We start from the raw sequence: 24,319 nt of genomic DNA, 5'->3' as shown, positions 1-24,319 counted from the left end.
ATTTCCTAAATGAAATATAGAAAGATATGTGTTCATATTGAGAAAAAGAAGGAGATAGTACTGTATGAAAAATCCAAGATTTGGTGTGTGTTTTGAGATCTATTTATCCAGAAATTGCAACCCATCATCACTTCAGCTTGCCTCAGAAGCATTTGGACTATAAAGCATCTATGTGAATGCAAGTCAGGTTATGCACTGATGCAAAAAAAAAAAAAAAATAGTCTAAGATTGTACAGTATTCCCATTTTTATCACAATGTGTTTGTGCCTGTGTTTTCTTCTTTCTAGGTACCCCAGAGAGGTCCCATTCTATTCTATTGCAATTCTCCATCAATGGGGGAATCACCTGGCATCTGATGGATGAATTTTACTTCCCTCAAACTACCAACATACTTTTTATTAATGTTCCCTTGCCATACACTGCCCAAACCAACGCTACAAGATTCAGACTCTGGCAACCTTATAATAACGGTAAAAATGCTTAAGTTCTCCTATGGTCAAAACTGATTGTGGCATGTTAACGTGCTTTCGCCTAGGCTGTGGAGGAAGTGTTTGTCAGCTAAGTGACTTCACTGTCAATAGCACATTTTGCATGCTTCACTTTTGAGGAGTTTCAAGGAATATTTAGCTTTATATATCTCTACCTTCATACTTGACTATATATTATCTTCGTGTTTGATTCCTATGCAAATATAGCTAAATCCTGTCATAGAGCTATGCTTTTTAAAAAATAATCCAGCTCTACCATTAGGTACTCATCAGTTGTAACTACATTTTTTACTGAATTCATTTAGGAATACATAGTTCTGAGTGCGGCACTTCGCTAATGAGACAGAACAACATTAGAGCAAAATGCCATGACAAAGAGGGACTGACACCAAGCAGATAGTGCCTGAGATAAAATATTCTGTCATATACACTTGACTCAGTGATAAGTTAAAGTGAATGTATAATTTAACAGCGTTTTCAAATGCTTAGAGAAAACAATTTTACAGATTTGTAATGTTTTATTGCTTCCTGTATTTCTATTAATTGCTTTTTATAAAGAACCAGACTCTACCAAATTGTACCTTTAGTGGCCTAGGTAAGCACAGAGATATCGCATTAAGCGAATTCTTTGCAAAGGTAACACAGAGTGGATAAAAAAAAATGTACCGCCATCTCTAAAACTTAACCTAAGTGTGTCCTTTATAATCAGTAAGTCAAAAAATAAAATAATTGTAACTTATTGTGAACAGAAAAAATAATCTTATATAATCGCTGAGTCCAAAAATGCAGCCAGTTTTACAGTCCAGAGGATAGTTGTCTTCATATTAAGTTTGGAATGCTTACCAATTTTTCTTCATTTCTTTCACCAATTGCTTCCAAAACAAGAAAAGGGAAGAAAGTTCCTAGGATTAGAACAGTGACCGGATTAGAGAGGGAAAGGCACATGTGACTTCATTTAAATCATCAGGTTGTTTCTATAGGCTTCTATTTATAGATCCTTTTATATTTTATAAGAATTCTACTAAAAGTAGCAATCAGTGAAGTAGCAACCTTGGGGAACCTTGTTGTTTCTGCTTGGCATGGTCTTATCACCTCGTTTCCAGTTCAATCCAAGCAGTGTTTTGCAAAAGCACTGGGCTTACCCTTCTTATCTACTCAGTAATATCTTCCTTGGGCTTCTCAGGTGGCTCAGTGGTAAAGAATCTACCTGCAATGCAGAGACCTGGGTTCGATCCCTGGGTTGGGAAGATCACATGGAGAAGGAAATGGCAACCCATTCCAATATTTTTGCCTGGAAAATCCCATGGACAGAGGAGCCTGGTGGGATACAGTCCTTGGGGTTACAAAAGAGTTGGACATGACTTAGCAATAAAACAGCAAATACCTTACTTAAACACCCTACCTGAGTTGCTGAATCAAATTCTATGACAGCCTAAAGAGTGATTTTCCTAATTTTCTGTATGTTCCCATATAGCTCCAACTAAACATACATGTTTGAAAAGCATTAAAGGAAAAATAAAGTAACATATAACAGAATGTTTTCTTCTGTGTAGTTTTTAACAATTAAATAAAGCCGCACAGAGTTGGACACGACTGAAGCGACTTTGCAGCAGCAGCAGCAAAGCTGCACAACAAGCCAGTGTTGTAATGGCCATGGTCCTTAAGCCTAAAGGAAACATGATTCTAAGTCATGCTGCTAAGTCACTTCAGTTGTGTCTGACTCTGTGCGACCCCATAGACGGCAGCCCACCAGGCTCCCCCGTCCCTGGGATTCTCTAGGCAATAACACTGGAGTGGGTTGCCATTTCCTTCTCCAATGCATGAAGGTGAAAGTAAAAGTGAAGTTGCTCAGTCGTGTCAGACCCTCAGCGACCCCATGGACTACAGCCTTCCAGGCTCCTTTATCCATGGGATTTTCCAGGCAAGAGAACTGGAGTGGGGTGCCATTGCCTTCTCCGTCTAAGTCATGAGTTGACTCTAAAATATCCTGCTGCTGCTGCTGCTAAGTTGCTTCAGTTGTGTCCGACCCTGTGCGACCCTATAGACAGCAGCCCACCAGGCTCCCCCGTCCCTGGGATTCTCCAGGCAAGAACACTGGAGTGGGTTGCCATTTCTTTCTCCAATGCATGAAAGTGAAAAGTGAAAGTGAAATCACTCAGTCATATGCAACTCTTAGCAACCCCATGGACTGCAGCCTACCAGGCTCCTCTGTCCATGGGATTTTCCAGGCAAGAGTACTGAAGTGGGTTGCCATTGCCTTCTCCGCTAAAATATCCTGAGTTGCTCCATAAATAGACTAGTTAGTGTAACTCATTTATAAATCCACAGGCTGACCATCCATCCTCATAGATTCAGGCATGTTACAGATTCCCTTAAACCATGAAAGCATAACTCAAAGCCCACTCTTGCTGCTGGAGGGTCCATGGTACCATAGCACTGCTGTGACAGGAAGTGAAGCAAACTCTTACCAGTCTTCTGAAATTAGTGAGGCTCTTTCATGTAATGTCAACTTAAAAGGATTGAAAGCATAATTTCTTCCATACTTTAATCTGATAATACAGTATTATATAGTTTGTGCTTCTTTTTCTAGAAGGCATATGTTTAAACCAATAGTTACTGAGTTCCTTCTGTCCTTTCTTCCTTTGAGCAAAAATGTTCATCCAATTTTCACCTTTGAAAACTTGCTTTATCCAAAAATGCCATAGGTAAGAAAGAAGAAATCTGGATTGTTGATGACTTCATCATTGATGGAAATAATTTAAATAACCCCGTGATGCTTCTGGATACTTTTGACTTTGGGCCCAGAGAAGACAATTGGTTTTTCTATCCTGGTGGTAACATTGGTCTCTATTGCCCATATTCTTCCAAAGGAGCACCGTAAGTATTTAATTGAAAAGTTAAAAATAAAGCCACTGCTCTGTAGAGATCACAATGAGCTTTTGCCTAAATGGATTCCTTGGTGTTTTCTTGTGTTAACAGTGAGGAAGATTCAGCTATGGTGTTTGTTTCCAATGAAGTTGGTGAGCATTCCATTACTACTCGTGACCTGAATGTGAATGAGAACACCATCATACAATTTGAGGTACTTGACTTTGTTCTATTAGTAATGCTTTAAATTTTATCTTGAACAAAAGCTAGGAAAGAGGAGGAAAATCTCAGATGATTTCATGCATTATGACTTTCCATTTTTGTGCAAGGACAAAAGAGGTTTTACATCATAATTCATTTTTATTAGCAGAATGTATTATCCTACTAAAGTTTATTTCTGAATTTTTAGTCCTTTATTTACGATATAATTTCCTCACCTACTACAATGAGAAATTGTCAAATTATTTCAAACATTATAAAAATGAAAAGGACTATACTATTCTTGTGCTATTTTTCACAATTTTTATGTGTTACTTAAGACCCAGGTTAGTGTGATTATAGTCTATACCAGGCCAGCACTTTTGTTTAATATTTATCATGATGTCATGAATTTTACAGATAAAATAATGCTTACTATTTTTTTTAATTTCTGTATATTTCATCACTCTTTATGGACTCCTTTTATTTTTCATGACAGAAATTTAAAATGTATAGAAAAAAAAAACTTTTATATATTTTAAAACCTTAGATAAAATCAGCAGAACCAAAGATACATTGTGCTAAGGTTCAATAGTCTTAACTTCTGAAGATACTTTTTCATGGTTGAAACCTATACTAATCATTGGACAGGCTTAAATTAGTGCCTAATTGTGTCAACAAAATTTTTAATATTTGCTCTAGATTAATTGTATCCTCTAAATTAGAGTTGTTTCTTTCATCTTAAAATCAAAGACCAAATGATGCCTTAGTGGAGAAATTATTCTCTATTCTAAGCTTTCTGTTATATTTTCTAATTTTTTAAGTAACTTATATAACCTTGTTTTATATTTTCTATTATTTATGCTTTAAATGTTAATAAAAAGTAATATCTATGGCCCTTTCAAGAGTTCTGTTATCAAAAGAATCTAGGTAGAAACAAATGTCTATAGGTGGTAAAGTTTACTCAATCAGAATAGTTTACCCATCAAAAGAAAAGAGGAGTAACTTCAACAAGAACAAAAATTATAGAAATATATCCAGTTGCTATGACAGCAAGAAAATGTTAATCCCAATTGGAAGAGGGAAATTTTTTTCATGAAAAGAATCGCATCCATTTGTTTAAGTTTTAGTTTAATTCACTTGAAAACATGAAAAAGGAATGAAGTGATTGTTTCCCTCATGTTTAAAAAGTCCTTTCTGAGAATGTTCTCACTATGCTGGGAAATGGTGACAACAATTTTATTTCATTCTGTTTTAATATTGAAAACATACTGGAGATTCTCCATGTGCAAAACTTGGGATTGTTTGAAGGTGTCACAAGATGAAAAATAGAAGGTCTTCCCATCCAGCAGTCTGAAAAAAAAAGCTAATGGTTAAAATTAGAGAAACAATCTTTTCACTACAGTTTGTATGGCTTGGCAATGAATGTGGGCTAAAGGTAAATTTTGGAATTCCATGCCAGTCTCTGCCTTATTCACTTCCTAGCTTTTTATAACAATGAGGGAAAATAAATTTTTCATGAGGCCCTTTGAGGTTCTTTATGAAAAAGTATTATTTAAAGGTAATATGCAATATTACTCAGGCAAAACAGATTTTCATGGTGTTAAATATTTCAGCAAGACAGTTCCCAGGAAAATGGACCCTCGAGAAAATAATGAAGTGGTGAATCATTTCAAGGCTTGTTGCTCTGAGGTAATTTGTATCATTTTTTTCTTCTTTGTCAAGATCAATGTCGGATGCTCAACTGACAGCTCCTCTGCTGATCCAGTCAGACTGGAATTTTCCAGGGACTTCGGGGCAACCTGGCACCTGCTGCTCCCCCTCTGCTACCACAGCAGCGGCCATGTCAGCTCCTTGTGCTCCACTGAGCACCACCCGAGCAGCACCTATTATGCAGGGACCACCCAGGGCTGGAGGAGGGAGGTCGTGCACTTCGGGAAGCTGCACCTTTGTGGGTAAGGACCTACTGCTTCCAGCTATGTTTTTCTCATTTCACAGTTTTCTTCACGATGTCATGGCTGACTTGCCACTTTATCAGGGAAATGTCCACCTTACGTTTCTTCCTCAGTTCTCCACTGAAAGCAGATCAGTGGATGTTTAAAACATAGGACACTGAGCTGACATACTACTAATTCATGGTTTGAGTGTGTGTGGGTGCTCAGTTCTGTCCAACTCTTTGTGACTGCATGGACTGTAGCCCTCCAAAGTCCTTTGTCCATGGAATTTTCTAGGCGAGAATACTGGGGTAGGTTGCCATTTCCTACTCCAGAGATCCTCCTAACCCAGGGATCGAACCCACATCTCCTGTGTCTCTTGCATTGGCAGGTGGATTCTTTTACCACTGAGCCTCCTGGGAAGCTAAAGAACATTTGGCTTGAAGACAGATTTAAAAGAGCACACCATAGGCAGCACCCTATCCTGAGTTTTATATCTACATGGGTCTTTATTAGATCAATTAAGAAGCAACAGAAATACAGTTTTTCCCTAGTGTTATAATCTGTCCCCCACCTCACAACTTAAATGCAGTTAGAAGTTTTACTTTCAAATATCTACTTATATCTTTTGTGCAAGGAGAGGGCACATATGGAGGGTGGAAGCCACAGAATATACCAGGTGTTTCATAAAATATATATATATATACACACACATAAGCACTCTTCCCCCAGGTATTTCTATTTTTTCAACCTCTCTCAGTATTCTTGTTACATATATGTGACTCTTCCATTGAAAAGTTATTTGGAAGTAAAGAACTTCAATCCCAATAAATATGAAATGAAAAGTATAGTTCAAAAAATAAAACTAATAATATAGGTGAACAAAGAGAGAAAGTCAACAAAGTGGCCTACTTCAGAATTTGTCTTTTCCCTCAGAATAAAGAACTTACTCTTTTGGGGTATTAAAAAAAAAAAAAACTACTAATATTATACTTTCAAGATGGGGATAGATTTACATTCCCCATGTGAAACTCAGCATAATTAGAAGTCTCAAGTCTTCAAGCAAAAGTACTAATACTTAGTACTTTTCCAAAAGGGTGAAAGTGCTCTTCAAAAGTCTTCATTGTCTTTGAACATAAATCCATTCACTCCTCATGATACCATCAGCAAAATTTTTGTAATTTGATTGCTAAGGACTCTAATATTTTATACTATTGAGTATATAATTTATTAATTCTTACTGTTATACCAGGATACTGTTCTAATTATTAGAAAATCTAATTTTAAAAAAATAAGCATTACTAAATAAAACATCCTCAAGATTCTTTAGAAGTGATAGTCGGGGAAGCAAGGAAAATCTCTGAAGACCATAAGAATAGATAGAGCTGATGACTCAGTCAGCACAACCAGAAAGCTGCTATTAGGGTGTATGGAGGTGGGGTGTGAACCTGTCTATATAAGAATTAGCAGGGGGAAATAGCTCGGGAAAAAACTTTTTACACAAAGTCAATTGTGTTATTTAGGATTATATGTTACAAGAAATATAAAGAGGCTTACCAAAAGCAGTGGAAGAACTTACTAGAAACATGCTAGGAAATCATGGACTCCACTGAGAAAGTGTGAGGACATCAGCAAAAGGAGTTTGTGATCCTTTTTGTCATGTTAATAGTAACATCACTCATCAAACTCCAGCTCCCATTTTCTAGAATTCTTAATTCTACATTTCTAGAAAATAAAATCTGAGCCAGTCAGCTATGGCCAAAAGACCAAGAGCTGCAACAGAGGGATAGATGCCCAAAGTCCATGTTTATAGGAAGTACTACTGTCCTTTAGTCACTAAGTCATGTCTGACTCTTTTGCGACCCAATGGACTGTAGCCCTCCAGCTCCTCTGTACATGGGATTTTCCAGGCAAAAATATTGGAATGGGTTGCCATTTCCTTCTCCATGGGATCTTCCCAACCCAGGAATCAAACCCGTGTCTCCTACATTATAGGTGGATTATTTACCACTGAGCCACCTGGAAAGCCCTTATGGGCGGTGTAGACAGGGAAAAATGGTTGGATAGCCAATCACTTTTACACCTATGACCTATACCATGGTCATTATGGTATTGTGAAAAGCTCCAGGTTTCGTTTAAGTGGACTATTAATTTCTTCCAATGGCTCAGGTAAGAATTAGGTTAAATAGAAAACAACCATAAAGATAGGGTGAAAGCCATGAGTTTAGATTGTCTTAACAACTGAGACATGCTTCCGAAAGTTCCTACATGAAAATAATCCATTTTAAAGGCGTATGAAATAAGATCACTGCCAAACAGAGGTACTGAATGAAGCTCCCCACCCCAGGACAGTATTCCAGGGTCCCAGAGCCTGCATCACTATCAGTTGATTTAGCCCACCAGACTGTGCTTATACATGAGGCGTGGTGATATAATTTGAGCAAGAGAAATGCAGACATCTATATTTTTACCTACTGATATTGGGATTCAGTTTAAAATATGCCTCCTCTAATTATAAAAGGTACAGAACTTAACCATCTTGTTCTTTGTATTCCGTGTGATTTTCATTTCTACGAAAAGAAAGTAAACGTGTTAAGGAGGCATGCCAGCTTTTACAATGGTATGAACTTACCTTTCAAACTGACTTCAACGGTTCCTGCAAAGAGAAGAATTTGCCTTAGAAGTGTTCTCTAGTCCTTGTTCAGGAAAACAGTTAGCACTCTTCTTAAAACCCACACAGGCATGAGTTGCTGGAAGGCAAAAGTTAAATTTTCTCCAACTCAGTGAACCATTCCTTGGTTTGTATTCAACATGGTACATAATAGTGGCACAAGTGCTAGATGCTAAGAAAAATATATTACCCGTGTTTAAATCGCCCTTTTATGTGCACTCACAGGATACTAGGTACCAAAAAAACTATACTAAGTGTTTCAGGTGTAGAAATGGCATTTTTGCCATTTCAAATGTCAATTCACATTTGAAGTGTTAAGTATTGAGCTTCTATCACATATTATTCACATCACCCTTGTGTCTTTTTCATTTGGAGTCTTTTTGTCTTTGAAACTTCCTAATTCCTTTTGCTTTATACAGTTTCATAATGAGTCAACCAAAACCCCTATTTAATGAAAGCACTGCTGTGTGCTTGAAATTTAAAGTTTACATTTAAAAAACAGATCCTTTGAATACCACTAGCCTGGGAGAACAGACAATGACGTTCACTAGGGAGGGTGGCAGTGAGAAATTTTCAAAATAAGATTTCAGCAGATGGGGAACCACAGTGAAACCAGACCCTTCAGTCCATTTATCATAGTGCTTGCAGTTTCTGTGTCAAGACAGGTGAACAATAATAAATATCCAACCAAGGTGGTTCATTTGTATTCAGAACATTTGAATAAATAAAAAGTTCAAAAAAATCCATGTAGGCTTTTATTCAAAGGAAAACTCCAGCCATTTCCCTCAGCTCAGCAGTCTGAAAAGTTCAAAAGGTAGGAAGTGCTTCTTGCCAAGACTAAACTCTGACAGGTATTAGATAATAAAATTTAATTATGAACTGGCATTTTGGGGGCACCTTAATATAGTTGTAGTCTTGATATGAACAATGAAATTAGGGTTAAAATTATATGTGGGAACTTGACTCTGTCTGCTTTACTACCTACTAAACTTTAGAAGTCTAATAAATGTTTCTGATACTGACTTCTAATTTCTGTTTCTCAAATAAAAAATTATTCAGAATTTGGTTTCTATATAATTGAAAATTGGGCCAATTCATAGGGTACTAATATGAGTGCACTGGGTTGGAAAGATCCCCTGGAGAAGGAAATGGCAACCCACTCCAGTATACTTGCCTGGAAAATCCCATGGACAGGGGAGCCTGGTGGGCTGCAGTCCATAGGGTCGCAAAGAGTTGGGAACGACAGAGCGACTAACGCTTCTGACTTGTGTCAGTTCAATTCAGTCGCTCAGTCATGTCCGACTCTTTGCGATCCCATGAACTGCAGCACACCAGGCCTCCCTGTCCATCACCAACTTCCGGAGTTTACCCAAACTCATGTCCATTGAGTCGGTGTTGCCATCCAACCATCTCATCCTCTGTCATCCCCTTCTTCTCCTGCCCTCAGTCTTTCCCAGCATCAGGGTCTTTTCAGATGAGTCAGTTCTTCGCATCAGGTGCCCAAAGTACTGGAGTTTCAGCATCAGTGTCAGTCTTCCAATGAACACCCAGGATTGATTTCTTTTAGAATGGATTGGTTGGATCTCCTTGCAGTCCAAGGTACTCTCAACAGTCTTCTCCAGTACCACAATTCAAAAGCATCAATTCTTCTGTGCTCAGCTTTCTTTATAGTCCAACTCTCACATCCATACATAACTACTGGAAAAACCATAGCCTTGACTAGATGGAGCTTTGTTGGCAAAGTAATGTCTCTGCTTTTTAATATGCTGTCTAGGTTGGTCATATGCAAGGAATAAGCATCTTTTAATTTCATGGCAGCAATCACCATCTGCAGTGATTTTGGAGCCCAGAAAAATAAAGTCAGCCACTGTTTCTGCTGTTTCCCCATCTATTTGCCATGAAGTGATGGGACCAGAGGCCATGAGCTTAGTTTTCTGACTGTTGAGCTTTAAGCCAACTTTTTCACTCTCCTCTTTCACTTTCATCAACAGGCTCTTTAGTTCTTCACTTTCTGCCATAAGGGTGTCATCTGCATATCTGAGGTTATTGGTATTTCTCCTGGCAATCTTGATTCCAGCTTCTGCTTCATCCAGCCCAGCATTTCTCATGATGTACTCTGCATAAAAGTTAAATAAGCAGGGTGACAATATACAGCCTTGATGTACGCCTTTTCTTATTTGGAACCAGTCTGTTGTTCCATGTCCAGTTCTAACTGTTGCTTCCTGATCTGCATACAGATTTCTCAAGAGGCAGGTCAGGTGGTCTGATATTCAAGAAAAAGAAATGCAAAAAAGCAAAATGGCTGTCTGAGGAGGCCTTACAAATAGCTGTGAAAAGAAGAGAAGAAAAAAGCAAAGGAGAAAAGGAAAGATATACCCATTTGAATGCAGAGTTCCAAAGAATAGCAAGGAGAGATTAAAAAAGCCTTCCTCAGTGATCAATGCAAAAAAAATAGGGGAAAACAATAGAATGGGAAAGACTGGAGATCTCATCAAGAAAATTAGAGATACCAAGGGAACATTTCATGCAATGATGGGTACAATAAAGGACAGGAATGGTATGGACCTAACAGAAGCAGAAGATATTAAGAAGAGGTGACAAGAATACACAGAAGAACTGTACAAAAAAGAGCTTCACAACCCAGCTAACCACGATGGTGTGATCACTCACAAAGAGCCAGACATCCTAGAATGTGAAGTCAAATGGGCCTTAGAAAGCATCACTATGAACAAAGCTAGTGGAAGTGATGGAATTCCAGTTGAGCTATTTCAAATCCTAAAAGATGATGTTGTGAAAGTGCTGCACTCATTATGCCAGCAAATTTGGAAGACTCAGTAGTGTCCACAGGACTGGAAAAGGTCAGTTTTCATTCCAGTCCCAAAGAAAGGCAATGCCAAAGACTGCTCAAACTACTGTACAATTGCAGTCATCTCACATGCTAGTAAAGTAATGCTCAAAATTCTCCAAGCCAGACTTCATCAATATGTTAACTGTGAACTTCCAGATGTTCAAGCTGGTTTTAGAAAAGGCTGAGGAACCAGAGATCAAATTGCCAACATCCGCTGGATCATCAAGAAAGCAAGAGAGTTCCAGAAAAACATCTATTTCTGCTTTATTGACTATGCCAGATCCTTTGACTGTGTGGATCACAATAAACTGTGGAAAATTCTGAAAGAGATGGGAGTGACTTGTGTGACCATCTCTATATCTAGCTCCTCTGAAAAAAGACTATCTTCTTTGAACTGAGTTTTATACATAATAAAATATACTCAATTATTAATATTTCTGGCCTGCTACCTAAATATATAGATTATTTCTAAAGAGTTAACTTATCTTCAGCAATATGATAGGATAATCATCTTACAAGTAAAAAGCAAAATTACTTTTCATTTAAAGATAAATTTAAAAATAAGAGACATTTAACTAAAAATAAACTTGACTTTGTCATTTGTCTCTTTAAAATAATCTTTTGAGGGTCTCTGTTGCCAATAGGACAAAATCCAGAACACCCTAGTGTGGCTCCTAAGGCTTTCCACAAAAAGTGACATTCAGGAAACACTAACTGAGCATCTGCTATGTGTGAAACACTGCACTAGGCACAAAAAAGATTGCAGAAAAGAAACAAGTATGGGTATTGGTCTCTAGGAGCTCCTAGCCAAAAAGGGAAATAGGTGTGCTTTTAAATACTCACAGCTGTGATAGCTATAATAATGGAACCTCCATCAAAATTGTGGAAGATAGAGAAATTAAAGAGCTAGTTAGTTACCGTGTTACCTAGCAAATTTACTACCATCCTATCCAAAAAATTGAAAACAGGTATTCAAGCAAATATTTGTACACAAATATTCATAAAAGCACTATTCACAGTAGCCAAAAAGTGGAAACAAACAAATGTTTATCAGTTGATCAATGAATAAATAAGTTGATTTAGCCATACAATGTAATATTATTCAGTTATAAAACGACTATAATTCTGATACTTGCTACAGCATAGATAAACCCTGAGAACTTATGATAGGGGATTAAAGCCAGACAGTAAAGGTCACATGGTATATGATTCCATTTATATGTAATATCTAGAATAGGTAAATCCACTGAGACAGGAAATAGCTTAGTGGTTTTCAGGGGCTGTATGTAGGGGAGAATCAAAAATGACTGCTAATAAGTGCAGGATTTCCTTTAGCATGAAGTCTTGGAACTTGATGGAGGTGATGGCAAGCTAACAATGTGGATGTACTAAACACCACCAAATTGTACACTTTAAGTAGTTAATTATTACTTTTATATTATGAGAATTTTAAGTTCATTTAAAATGGACTAGTTAACAAAGCATGCATGTTAAGTCACTTCAGTTGTGTCTGACTCTTTGCCAGCCCATGGACAATAGCCTTCCAGGGTCCTCTGCCCATGGAATTCTCCAGACAAGAATTCTGGAGTGGGTTGCCACTCCCTTCTCCAGGGGATCTTCCTGACCCAGGATCAAACCCAGGTCTCCTGCATTGCAGGCCGATTCTTTACTATCTGAGCCACCAGGGAAGCCCAAACAGAGCTTGTGTGTGTGTGTTAGTTGCTCAGATGTGTCCAACTCTTTGTGACCCCATGGACTATAGCTCACCAGGCTCCTCTGTCCACGGGATCCTCCAGGCAAGAATACTGGAGTGGGTTGCCATGCTCTTCTTCAGGGAATTTTCCTGACCCAGGGATTGAACCCAGGTCTCTGGCATTCCAGGAAGATTCTTTACCATTTGAGCTGGGAAGCCCCATAGATAATGTTTAATGGAAAATGCCTCACCAAGAAAGTCAGTGTTGAAAAAGATAGAAATTCAGGTGGAGTTTTGACAGTGACACTATTGGGAAAGGCTTGTAGAAAGCAGGAACTTTATTGGCAACATCCTAGAGATTGAGGAATGTCATTTGTGGTCTTGAAATATTGAACCTTGTTTTCTACTTGAATGTGGTGCAGAGGTGGTAACTGCCCACTGCTCACTGATCAGATGTGCTTACTTTGAAGATATTATCCTGTTGGTTAGCTTTTGAAGGACTTGTATCTCTTTTCCAGATCTGTGCGTTTCAGATGGTACCAAGGGTTTTATTCTGCTGGCTCACAGCCAGTGACATGGGCCATTGATAATGTCTATATTGGTCCACAATGTGAAGAGATGTGTAACGGACACGGGAGTTGTATCAATGGAACCAAGTGTATATGTGATCCTGGTTATTCAGGTCCAACCTGTAAAATAAGCACCAAAAATCCTGATTTTCTCAAGGATGATTTTGAAGGTAATCTTTTCTTATGAAACCTATATAATTTTGTGAAAGAATTTACACATTAAGCACAGTTTGTGTCTGCTGTCGCTTCAGTCATGTCTGATTCTTTGTGACCTTATAGACTGTATCCCACCAGGCTTCTCTGTCCATGGGATTCTCCAGGCAAGAATACTGGAGTGGGTAGCCGTTCCCTTCTCCAGGGGATCTTCCAACTCAGGGATTGAACCCGGGTCTCCTGCTTACAGGCAGATTCTTTACCATCTGAGCCACCAGGGAAGCCTTGCTTTTTTTGTTTGTTTGTTTTTAACTTATTAAAGCCTTGCTTTTAAATGTGCTCCTCAGGATTTCATCCTTGACTATATTGTCTTCTCATGTGGTACACTCTGCCTTTCAGGCTTTCCTGGTAGCTCAGACAGTAAAGAATCTGCCTGTAATGCAGGATACTCTGTTTTGATCCCTGAGTCCAGAAGATTCCCTGGAGAAGGAAATGGCAACCCACTCCAGTATTCTTGCCTGGAGAATCCCATAGGCAGAAGAGCCTTGAGGGCTACAGTTCATGGAGTCACAAAGAGTTGGACACGACTGAGCAATTCACATACACACACACACACACAATTTGTAATATAAAAGTAATCATTAGTGAAAGTCACTCAGTCGTGTCCAACTCCTTGCAACCCTATGGACTATACACTCCATGGAATTCTCCAAGCCAGAGTACTGGAGTGGGTATCCTATCTCTTCTCCAATAGATCTTCCTGACCTGGGAATCAAACAGGGTCTCCTGTCTTGCAGGCAGATACCTTACCAGCTGAGCTACTAAGTTTCACCCTAATATTTCATTATTTTTCACTACATTTGGAACCACCCATGCCTTTGTTTAGTTCTGAACTTCATAGGATTCCATTTTTGAAACAAAATCAGTAAGAGTGAACAAGACTGTAATTAAGAAAAAATAAGGCTATTTTCTAATCAATGATAATTTTGGAAAATGTCTATATAGAGAGTTAATCTTAGATGACAACATAGAAAAACGTGTACTATAATTGAAATTATTCACAATTGTATATGCATCAGATATGCGCTCTGATAAAATTGGAAAAACGTTCTCATAAGAGAAAGTCTTAAATGTGATAGCTATCTGTGTTAGAATGGTGGTGGTGATTTAGTCACTATGTCCAACTCTTTGCAACCCTATAGACTGGAGCCCGCCAGGCTCCTCTGTCCATGGGATTTCCCAAGCAAGAACACTGGAGTGGATTGCCGTTTCCTTCCCCAGGGGTTCTGCCCACCCCAGGGATCAAACCCACGTCTTCTACATTGCAGACAAATTCTTTACCACTGAGCCATCAGGGAAGTCCATATCTAGGTTAGAAAAAGGGGATTAATTTTTTTTTCCCCAAGTTGCCTGTGAATGTTTTGCAATGTATCTATGGCTTCAAGGTATACTTTAAAATTAGGTTTAGATATATCAATACAGTGGAATAATAGTTATAAAAAGGAATGAAATACTGATACATGCTGCAGTATAGATGAATCTTGAAAGCATTATGCTAAGTAGAAGACGTCAAACACATGTCATATTTTTATGAAGCACTCAAAACAGGCAAATCCGTAGAAACAGAAAGAAGATTAATGGTTGCCAGGGTGGGTGAGGGGAAAATGGAGATCAATTGCTTACTGGATACAAGATTTCCTTTATGGGTAATGAAAATTCTGGAGCTAGCTAGCAGTGATGGTTGCACAACATTATGAATGTACTAAATGCCATTGAATCATTCATTTTAAAATGGTTAAATGGTAAAATTAATGTATTATGCCTTTTACCACAATCGAAAAAGGTCAATAACTGAAGAGATTGGTGAGTTGGTTTCAAAAGACATTATTTAATAGGAAATATTAAATTACACTGAAATTTCTCACATTAAAACTGTAGCTTTTAAAATACTGTATAACACTGGCCTGATACTGTCCTCTCAGTAGCAAGGACACAGTAAAGAAGTCAGTGGAAAGGTCTCATTACCCTTCTTTAATTCTGAACTGACGCACTCTGAGCAGCCAGTGTCTGCTTTTGCAGAGGAGCAGAATGGAAGGAACAGTTTGGCTGGACCATAGATACTAGGGAAAGGCCCCCTTCCTTTGTCATGTGGACCCTTAAATTATACAACCAGTGTTAAACAATTCAAACAAGCTAAAATGTTGAAAAGACCTCTTACCCCCAAATCTATGACTTAAATATTTGTGACTTCATATTTTAAAACTACACAAAGCATTTGGCATATTCTTTTTAAAAATATGTGGCTATATTTGGGGTCATAGGTAAACCACATTTTCCATTCTTTTCAGGTCAGCTAGAATCTGATAGATTCTTATTAATGAGTGGTGGAAAGCCATCTCGGAAGTGTGGAATCCTTTCCAGTGGAAACAACCTCTTTTTCAACGAAGATGGCTTACGCATGTTGATGACACGAGATCTGGATTTATCACATGCTAGGTAATCATTTTTAAATGCTGTTGAAGAACTACCTTGTAATGTAAAGTAGCAGAATGTAATCAAGTCAAAAAGAAGCAGAGATCTCAAGGACAAGGCCTCCCATTGGAAATACTATGCTTCTGGCTTGTCAAAGACTCCATTAAGACACAGTTTACACAATTTTCATTCTAAAACTGAGAGAGATCATGCAATAACTAGATCAGAAATGAAACGGAGCTAAACAGAAAGAGGCTAATACCTGGTCTACTAGGTGGTGACCAGGAAATGACAATGTTTACCTTGTTTTAACTTTAAGAACATAATCTTCTTTATCCACCGTCTACAGACTACTTTTCATTAGCACCTGGTCTATATAGAAATTATTTACCATGCTCAGGAGAAAGCGTGATTGAAATTCAGTGTGCTCACAGATTATTCACCATTAATTTTATATCTATTAACAATTTAAGAACATCTAAAGCGTAGGCTTGTTGTTTATAAGCATTTCTTTCCAATGATTTGCTCATACATTCGAGTCACTCATTTTCTAAATTAAGCACAGTCACTCAGAAGCAAACGTTTTAAACTGGCTCCGAGGATTATGTCCTGTCAAGATGTGTATCCCTTGATCATTTGATGAGCCAAAAACTTAGCCAGGAAAATAAAAAATACAGTTTACAATGTATAAAATGGAACCCTGACCTATATTTGCAAGTGAATAAAGAAATCATGTTCTATCTTTTGAAATATTTCAGAGTATCTTAAAATATATTTTAACATATCCTCCTCTTTCTCTTAAGTTGTTTCATTTATTGAATTATAAGTTTGATCATGCTTCATATAAAATATAATTCTATCAATAAGAATAATTTTACAGTTATAGAAAGCAAGATTTTATTTATCCCCATTCTATTTTAATGCATATGGTTTAATTTACTGCTCTTTAAGAATTATCACTGGCAACTGAATTCTCTAATTTAGAAATTATTAGGCTTTTCTAAATAATTCTTACATGGTTTATCTATAACTAAATTAATATAAACATTTTCCCAATACAAGTAGACAATATACTAAAAGTGTTTCTCTGTAAACAATTATTGTTTTTATAGGTAAAAGCTTTACAAGGCAGTAACCATGTATTTTTTTCATTAATCCAATGTTAAAAACTCTATTATTTATCTCATCTCAGTAGCATGCTGTGTAGGATTTGCATATATTGACCTCAAAATGCTCCATGTAAAATCCCAGTTTTCTCGGGGTTATAAGGTAAATGAATGTCCTGATAGTGGATATGGGGGAGGGGAGGAACCCATGAAGAATGCATGATTTTATATATGAAACTGATAACTTTTATTATATGCCCCAATATATTTCATATGTTTGACATGCATTCATAATTGGGTATGTGTATTGGGTTACATAGGAAACGTATTTTGCATTACCAGCTAGCACAGCAGCCAGACCAGGAACCAACAGCTCTCCTGCCAAAGATAACATGTGAGCTGGTTTTCATTGGCAGCCCAGCTGCCACTCTGTCCACCTCCCTGCCAGCTGGGAAGGCTGCCACTGGCTGACCGCCACATCTTTCGATGACCAGTATCAGCCGTCCCAGATGCAGCAAGAGTCAGAGGCTGGCACTGCCCACCATCCACACCACCCCACACTCATGCTCCCCTGCTCCTGGCACAAAACGCAGACAAGAGGCTCAAGCTTAACACACCTCTTCCAAAAAATGTCTGGCCTTTCAAAAAGAGGTTCTACAACTGGTGAATTTAAAAGTATCTCACAAAACCAATAATATGAGATCTGAAAAACTACTGGTAAAAGATGGGAATGGATGATTTTGTGGATAAATGACATAAACTATATTAATTGCATTCTTTCAGTTTCAGATACTAAAGACAAGGATACAGATTTATCTTAGATAGATAGCAATACACACTCCCAAATTTGGACTGCTCCCATCTTCTTAAAGAATAGCCAGAGGGCAGGATAAATGCTCAAATCCCTCAGACACTCCCTTGTTGGTGGGTGGTGGGGTGGAGGGATACCAAATATCAATATGGATACAGAGTAGCCTTTTTCAGACTTCACATTTTACTAACTCCCTTTCACATTTAAAAGGGAAATCAAACTTTGGAACAATTACTTTGAATGTTCATTAAATCATCGTATTCATTAAAGCTGTGAGTTCCCCCTATTACCCTGTGCACTTGTCTACAGTAAATTTTACTTGTATCAGATTTGTGCAGTTCTTCATGCGACTAGGATGTGGTAAAGGTGTTCCAGATCCCAGGAGCCAACCTGTGCTTCTACAATATTCTCTCAATGGTGGCCTCTCATGGAGTCTCCTTCAAGAGTTCCTTTTCAGCAACTCCAGCAATGTGGGCAGGTACATCGCCCTGGAGATACCTCTGAAAGCCCGTTCTGCTTCTACTCGCCTCCGCTGGTGGCAACCATCTGAAAATGGGCACTTCTACAGTCCCTGGGTTATCGACCAGGTCGGTCCCTTCAAGATTAACTATTATAATTTTGTCATTTGCACTGAATGTGGCTTTAGAAAGCAGTTAGGCCAACCCCTTGCTCAGTAGAGGAGGTCCAGGACCCACAAGTTGGGTGACTTACCCAAGGGCATGTTACTAGATTAGATATGGCATTTAGCTTCCTTTCATTCTCTGGTTCCTCAAATGTCTGAGCCTATAAAAATGAATGACACAATAGAAGGCCCAGGTCCTGCTCATAGAGGATTCTGCCATATGGTTAGAGGGACTTTATTAACCGTGATTCAAGGCTATAATTCTCTGAAAAGAAAAATGTGCAAATTAGCATTTGTGCCACATACAGTAGTTCCCATATCCTGTTTCCTAACCTTTGAAGAAAAAAAATAAGTAAATCTCCCTAACATCCTTATGAACAGTTCTAAAGGATCTTCATACATAATAAAATGCATATCCAATAGAACTCAAAGAACTTGTTAAAAAAACAGTAGAATCCCTGCAAAGAATTGGAACTGAAATGCCTTAGGATACAACTGTTCTTAAATAGAAATTTTACTTGGAAAAATCACATATAACCAAATTTTGCATTCCCAGCTTGGGTGCATGTAGTTTCCAAAGGCACAGTTTGGCCCATGAAGGCTGTGAATGGTTTTGTCAGTCTTTCAATGTGTTTCTGTAGCTTCTTGCCAGATGGGCAAGCAGACCACATAAACAGGAGCATTCTGAAAGGCCCCCTAACATTATGCTTGCTGAATAATGCCAGTTCTGAGCAATCTGACAGATAAAAACAAACAAAAAAAGGACTGAACTTTCTCATGTCTCAAAACCAAATTGAAAAGTTTTTCTTTAAAAAATATATTTCAGATCCTCATTGGAGGAAATATTTCTGGCAATACAGTCTTGGAGGATGATTTCACAACTCTGGATAGTAGGAAGTGGCTGCTTCACCCTGGAGGCACCAAGATGCCTGTGTGCGGCTCTACAGGTGATGCCCTTGTCTTCATTGAAAAGGCCAGCACCCGTTACGTGGTCACCACAGACATTGCTGTGAATGAGGATTCCTTCCTACAGATAGATTTTGCTGCCTCCTGCTCGGTCACAGATTCTTGTTATGGTGAGTGTTACCTTCCTAGGTGGAGCAACAAGCATGTATAAATGAGCATCCATGACTGCCACAGTCAAAGGACTGAACTACACCTCCAAGAAGTCTCTAAGTAAAACACAAGTGCACTTTCAGTCCAACCACAACTGCATTCTTAATAATGTTGTGGGTAATTTGAGTTTTAAAAAGCCTCAGAATGTAAACTTATTTTAAGTATATGTTCCTGAAGACTTCTTTTATATATGTGATACCCAAAGATTTGTATGATTTTGTAACTCCAGATTTATTTAATTTATTTTTTAATTGAAAGATAAATGTTTTACAGAATTGTATTGGTTTCTGCCAAACATCAACATGAAGCAGTCACCAACATGAATTAGTATACATATATCCCTCCCTCTTGAACCTCCCTGCCACCTCCCTCCACATCCCACCTCTCTAGGTTGTTACAGAGCAGCAGTTTGAGTTCCCTGGTCATATAGCAAATTCCCATTGGTGATCTATTTTACATATGGTAATGTAAGTTTCCTCATTACTCTCTCCTCCTGGTGGCTCAGACAGTAAACAATCTACCTGCAGTGCAGGAGACCTGGGTTCGATCCCTGGCTCAGGAAGATCTCCTGGAGAAGGGAATGGCAACCCACTCCAGTATTCTTGCCTGGAGAATTCCATGGACAGAGGAGACTGGAGGGCTACCATAGTCCTTGGAGTCACGAGGAGTTGTACACGATTGAGCGACTAACTCTTTCTACATTTTCTCTCCATACATCCCAACCTCTCCTTCCTAAATCCAGAATTTTTAGGTATCATATTTACAGAATAAAAGAGTCATCACATAAGGAATGTCAGAGTCAGCAGTAGGATTTACACACACAGGTTTTACATGTGTTTTAATTCATAGGGCTTTAGATTAGTCCCGTTATTGTCTCCTTTCCATTCTCCCAGGATTCATGAAATTTTATTGTTACCATTTTGCCTAATACTTTCTGCCATTGTGGATCATAGTTTAGTCTAAATCACCCTGACTGTAACTAGTTTTCATCTTCTAGGTTGTACACCTACACACATACCTTACACACACACACACACACACACATACACGGACCTATCTTAGGAGCAATAAATGCTGCCATCATTGCATAATCGGACACTTCACTGGAATTTGCAGATCCATCAAGATTCTGGGGACTTCCTAGTCTTTCGCCACCCTGTATCACTGTTCTTCTAAGAGATCTAAACTAGAATGTTCACAAGGACCTTGTTCTATTTTAGATTCTTGGGGCCTAAAATCTGGAGAAATTTGTTACTTCCAAGGTCCTGCAAAATCCAGATTTTTCATATTTCCATTAGGCTGAACTTAATGGACAGATCTTAGGGAAAAGCTCAGAAGTGCTCTTTCTACCTTGGACTCAATCAATCAGCATAAACTAGTCAGTAGAGGTGGAACTTGAGAAAGTATAAGGTATATAGCCTGTTTTCACACAGTCCAGTTGAGGGGATGCTTCAGAAAGTTAAAGTCCAATAAATGACTAAATCAAGTGCTTGATGGAGTGGTACTAATGCAAAACTGTAATGAGAGTTCAGCCAAGGGAGAGATAACCAATGGATGGCCAATCCTAGAAGTTTGGGAAATTTCACAAAGAAGCTAAGTATCAAGTGAGCATTGATAGTTGGAGTGAATTTGAAGGGTAAGTGAGGAAGAAGATACCCCAAGCTGGTCTGATAGCATAATGTGGGAGTTCTCCTGGTCCATGGGAATACTATAAGCAGACAAGCCTGAATAGACAATATTTGCATCTAATGGAGGAGGACAGAGTGCTAATTTTGAAAACACAAAGGGACTTTTGGGTCCTAGATACCCACCCACTGTCCATAGACACAATCAATGAGAAACCAAAGAAGTAAGTTATGACATGGCCGGCCAGACTGCAGCGGAACCAGGACTGAGACTCTGCCCATGTAAGCCCAGTCATGTGTATTTTCTACTGTGGAGTAGGGCAACTTCTTGAGAAAGATTGAACTGAATAAAAAAAGAGGAAAGTGGCTAATCTTTGTTGGCATCAAATTAAGAAGGGCATTAAAAGGCAAGCATAGGAATTTGTGCTTGACAAAGTCATGAATAAGAGGGCATGAGTGCAGGGGGGTAGTATGGTGGATTTTAAGGAGATTAGCCCATGAACCAATGAAGGTGGGTAAAGAAGAATCCTGGCAAAGAAGTGTTGGTGGATATCTCTGTAGGAGGTGATGAAAACTTGCACTACTTGCCATGAACACAAATAGAAGAGATAAAACTAGTATGATACACTGAAGACCAAAAGGAAAGCAGCAGCAGACCTCAAAGCCAGGTGACATATTGAACATAAAGGGTAAAGAAGAAAGAAGTAAATTTTCTAAAATAATTTCTAAATTTTAAACCCAGAAAACTAATGCAGGAGCATTGTCACTGAGAGAATTTGGTAGTTAAGAAGAGATGTTTACGTGTATACCTATTGCTGATTCATGTTGATGTGTGGCAAAAACTAACACAATATTGTAAAGCAGTTATCCTCCAATTTCAAATAAATAAAGAAGAGATGTTATTTATGAGAGAAAATGAGTTTTTATTTAGTTTGGTGCAAATAGTTTGAGGTAGAGATATCCTTTAATGTGGAGGGCTTACAATGTAGAAAACAGGAACTTTGTACTGTTCATCACACTATGCCAGCATCCAGCACAATGCCAGGCTGAACAAATTTGCTGAATGAATAAAACCAACTTTGAGATGCAAAATTGGGATATTTGGGCACAGAAATAGTAGTTGAAGCCCAAGGAGGGTATGTGTAGAATAGAAGGCCAGAGATGGAGGCTGGAAAGATGCCCATAGCTGGGCTAGTTAGCAGAGAAGTCGGAAGGAAATAAGACAGGAGATTCAGAATAATGTCTTGCAAAAGAAAGGGACATTTCAAGAATCAGGGAGCCATCAATAATGTCCAGTGCTGAAGGGAGGACAGGAACAATGAATAGTGAGACGAGCCATTGTATTTAACTAAAAAGGCCACCAGGAGCCTTAGAGCAGTGAGTGGTACCACGTTGGCTGCACAGGAAAGTGCCCCCAGGGAACTTTAAACCTCCCAACATCTTGGCCTGCCCCACAAGAGTGAAATCCCAATCTCTGCAGATGGGACTCTGACATTGGTACTTTCTAAATGTACCCAGGTGATTTGATTGTGCAACCGAGACTGAGAATCATGGTCTTAGAGAAGGCAATTTCAATAGGGAGGTGTGGACTGAAGTAGTTTATAATGTCAAGAAGGGACTAGAGAGAGAAATATTAAACATAGGGTATAGGTTGAATGTTTTGGAGGAAGAGAAAGGAAAAAAATCTCATTCCGTAGACCCACAGCCTGATTGCCCATTTGGGCATGAATTTCATGACTTTCAGCTACTTCTTTTACTTCTCTGATTTCCCAGTATATTCCATAACACAACAAAGCAAGGCTATATAAGAGTATAAAAGAGATTTTTCAATTTCTTAGGAGTTTCTCCTAATCAAGAGAAAATTTGGCATAAGTTGGTCAGGATCCCTATAGAATGGTTAAATTTTAAGAAATCTGCTCAATTTTTTAAAACTATTTTAAAAGGAACCATTGTAACATATGGTTGCTATGTTCTGTATTTGTATGTTGACCTTTAAATAAACAGACAAAATATACTATAGTTATTATAATATGTAAGTGATATCTAGTTTATATATTTGTATAACATATGTGCCATAACTATTAGATTAAATAATAAACATATCAATTTTAACTGTTACTATGATTGCTTTAACTATATATAAAACAATAAATTAAAACATATGAAAACATAAGTAATCATGGATCATCAGATCATCAGATGTGTATTTGTTGTTCCTGGATCATCAGATATGTATTTCTAACCAGAATAATGCCTTCTGTTTCAGCTATTGAATTGGAATACTCGATAGATCTTGGATTGTCCTGGCATCCATTGATAAGGGACTGTTTGCCTACCAATGTTGAATGCAGTCGTTATCACCTGCAGCGCATCCTGGTGTCAGATACTTTCAACAAGTGGACCAGAATCACTGTGCCTCTCCCACCTTACACCAGGTATGAATGTTTCTGCATGTAGTGAACCCAAATGCAATATAATTTTCATGTCCAATTTCAGAACAGCAAGATTAAATGTTATATGAGATTTTGTTACATGTTGATGATATTGCCATGCATGAATTTATTAAAGTGCTGTAAATAAGTAAAAAAGAAATCAGTTTTTATGGTGACATTGTTCTGTGTTTTCCCCAAATCCAGGTCTTTACTGACTTTTATCTCTAGTGTATTTTTCAAATGGTATATGAAAGAAAACAGTGCCAGATCAGTAAGCTTCTCTAATTTATTATGCCAAGAACAAGTTCATTATGCCAAGAACAAGTCTTAATGGATTTAAATGGAGTCTATTTTCTGTCAGTTAGACTACTGTAAATATAGCAGTGAGTGGTATATTAAATGGATGTAGCACACAAATGTGTACTAAAATTACTGTTTACTTTTGAAATTTTGTTGTGAGCAGTATCTTGAGAATTATCACCTGGAGCATTCTTTTATGTGAAAAACAATTGTGAATGCTTCTTCCTTGTGTCTTTAAGAAATGACAGTATCTTATAAAACTGACTGGTAGATGCTGGTAGAAAAGTTGTCTAAACTATCTGTATATTCGCTTTCGTGTTGGAGAAAAGCAGAGAATTCACCTTGCCTGGTGGGATAGTGTTACATGCCTCTCTCTCTTTTCACCATCTAAGTAGAAAGATAATCAGTTGCTG

At 38.1% G+C, this 24,319-nt stretch overlaps 1 protein-coding gene across 4 annotated transcripts in view; it reads left to right on the top strand.

Annotated features, from left to right (window-relative positions):
* Positions 1-24,319, top strand: part of RELN (reelin) — a 557,702-nt gene that overhangs the window by 472,772 nt on the left and 60,611 nt on the right. For all 4 annotated transcript variants that reach the window (XM_061413895.1, XM_061413894.1, XM_061413897.1 and 1 more), the window contains 9 exons: positions 288-470; positions 3,194-3,365; positions 3,468-3,570; positions 5,280-5,509; positions 13,219-13,439; positions 15,771-15,918; positions 18,140-18,398; positions 19,260-19,509; positions 23,441-23,609. In XM_061413895.1, the coding sequence (XP_061269879.1) occupies positions 288-470; positions 3,194-3,365; positions 3,468-3,570; positions 5,280-5,509; positions 13,219-13,439; positions 15,771-15,918; positions 18,140-18,398; positions 19,260-19,509; positions 23,441-23,609 (1,735 nt within the window). The remainder of the gene's footprint in view (positions 1-287; positions 471-3,193; positions 3,366-3,467; positions 3,571-5,279; positions 5,510-13,218; positions 13,440-15,770; positions 15,919-18,139; positions 18,399-19,259; positions 19,510-23,440; positions 23,610-24,319) is intronic.

Source organism: Bos javanicus, chromosome 4, assembly GCF_032452875.1.
Source record: "Bos javanicus breed banteng chromosome 4, ARS-OSU_banteng_1.0, whole genome shotgun sequence".
Taxonomy (NCBI): Eukaryota; Metazoa; Chordata; class Mammalia; order Artiodactyla; family Bovidae; genus Bos; species Bos javanicus.
This window is presented reverse-complemented; position numbering and strand designations above follow the sequence as displayed.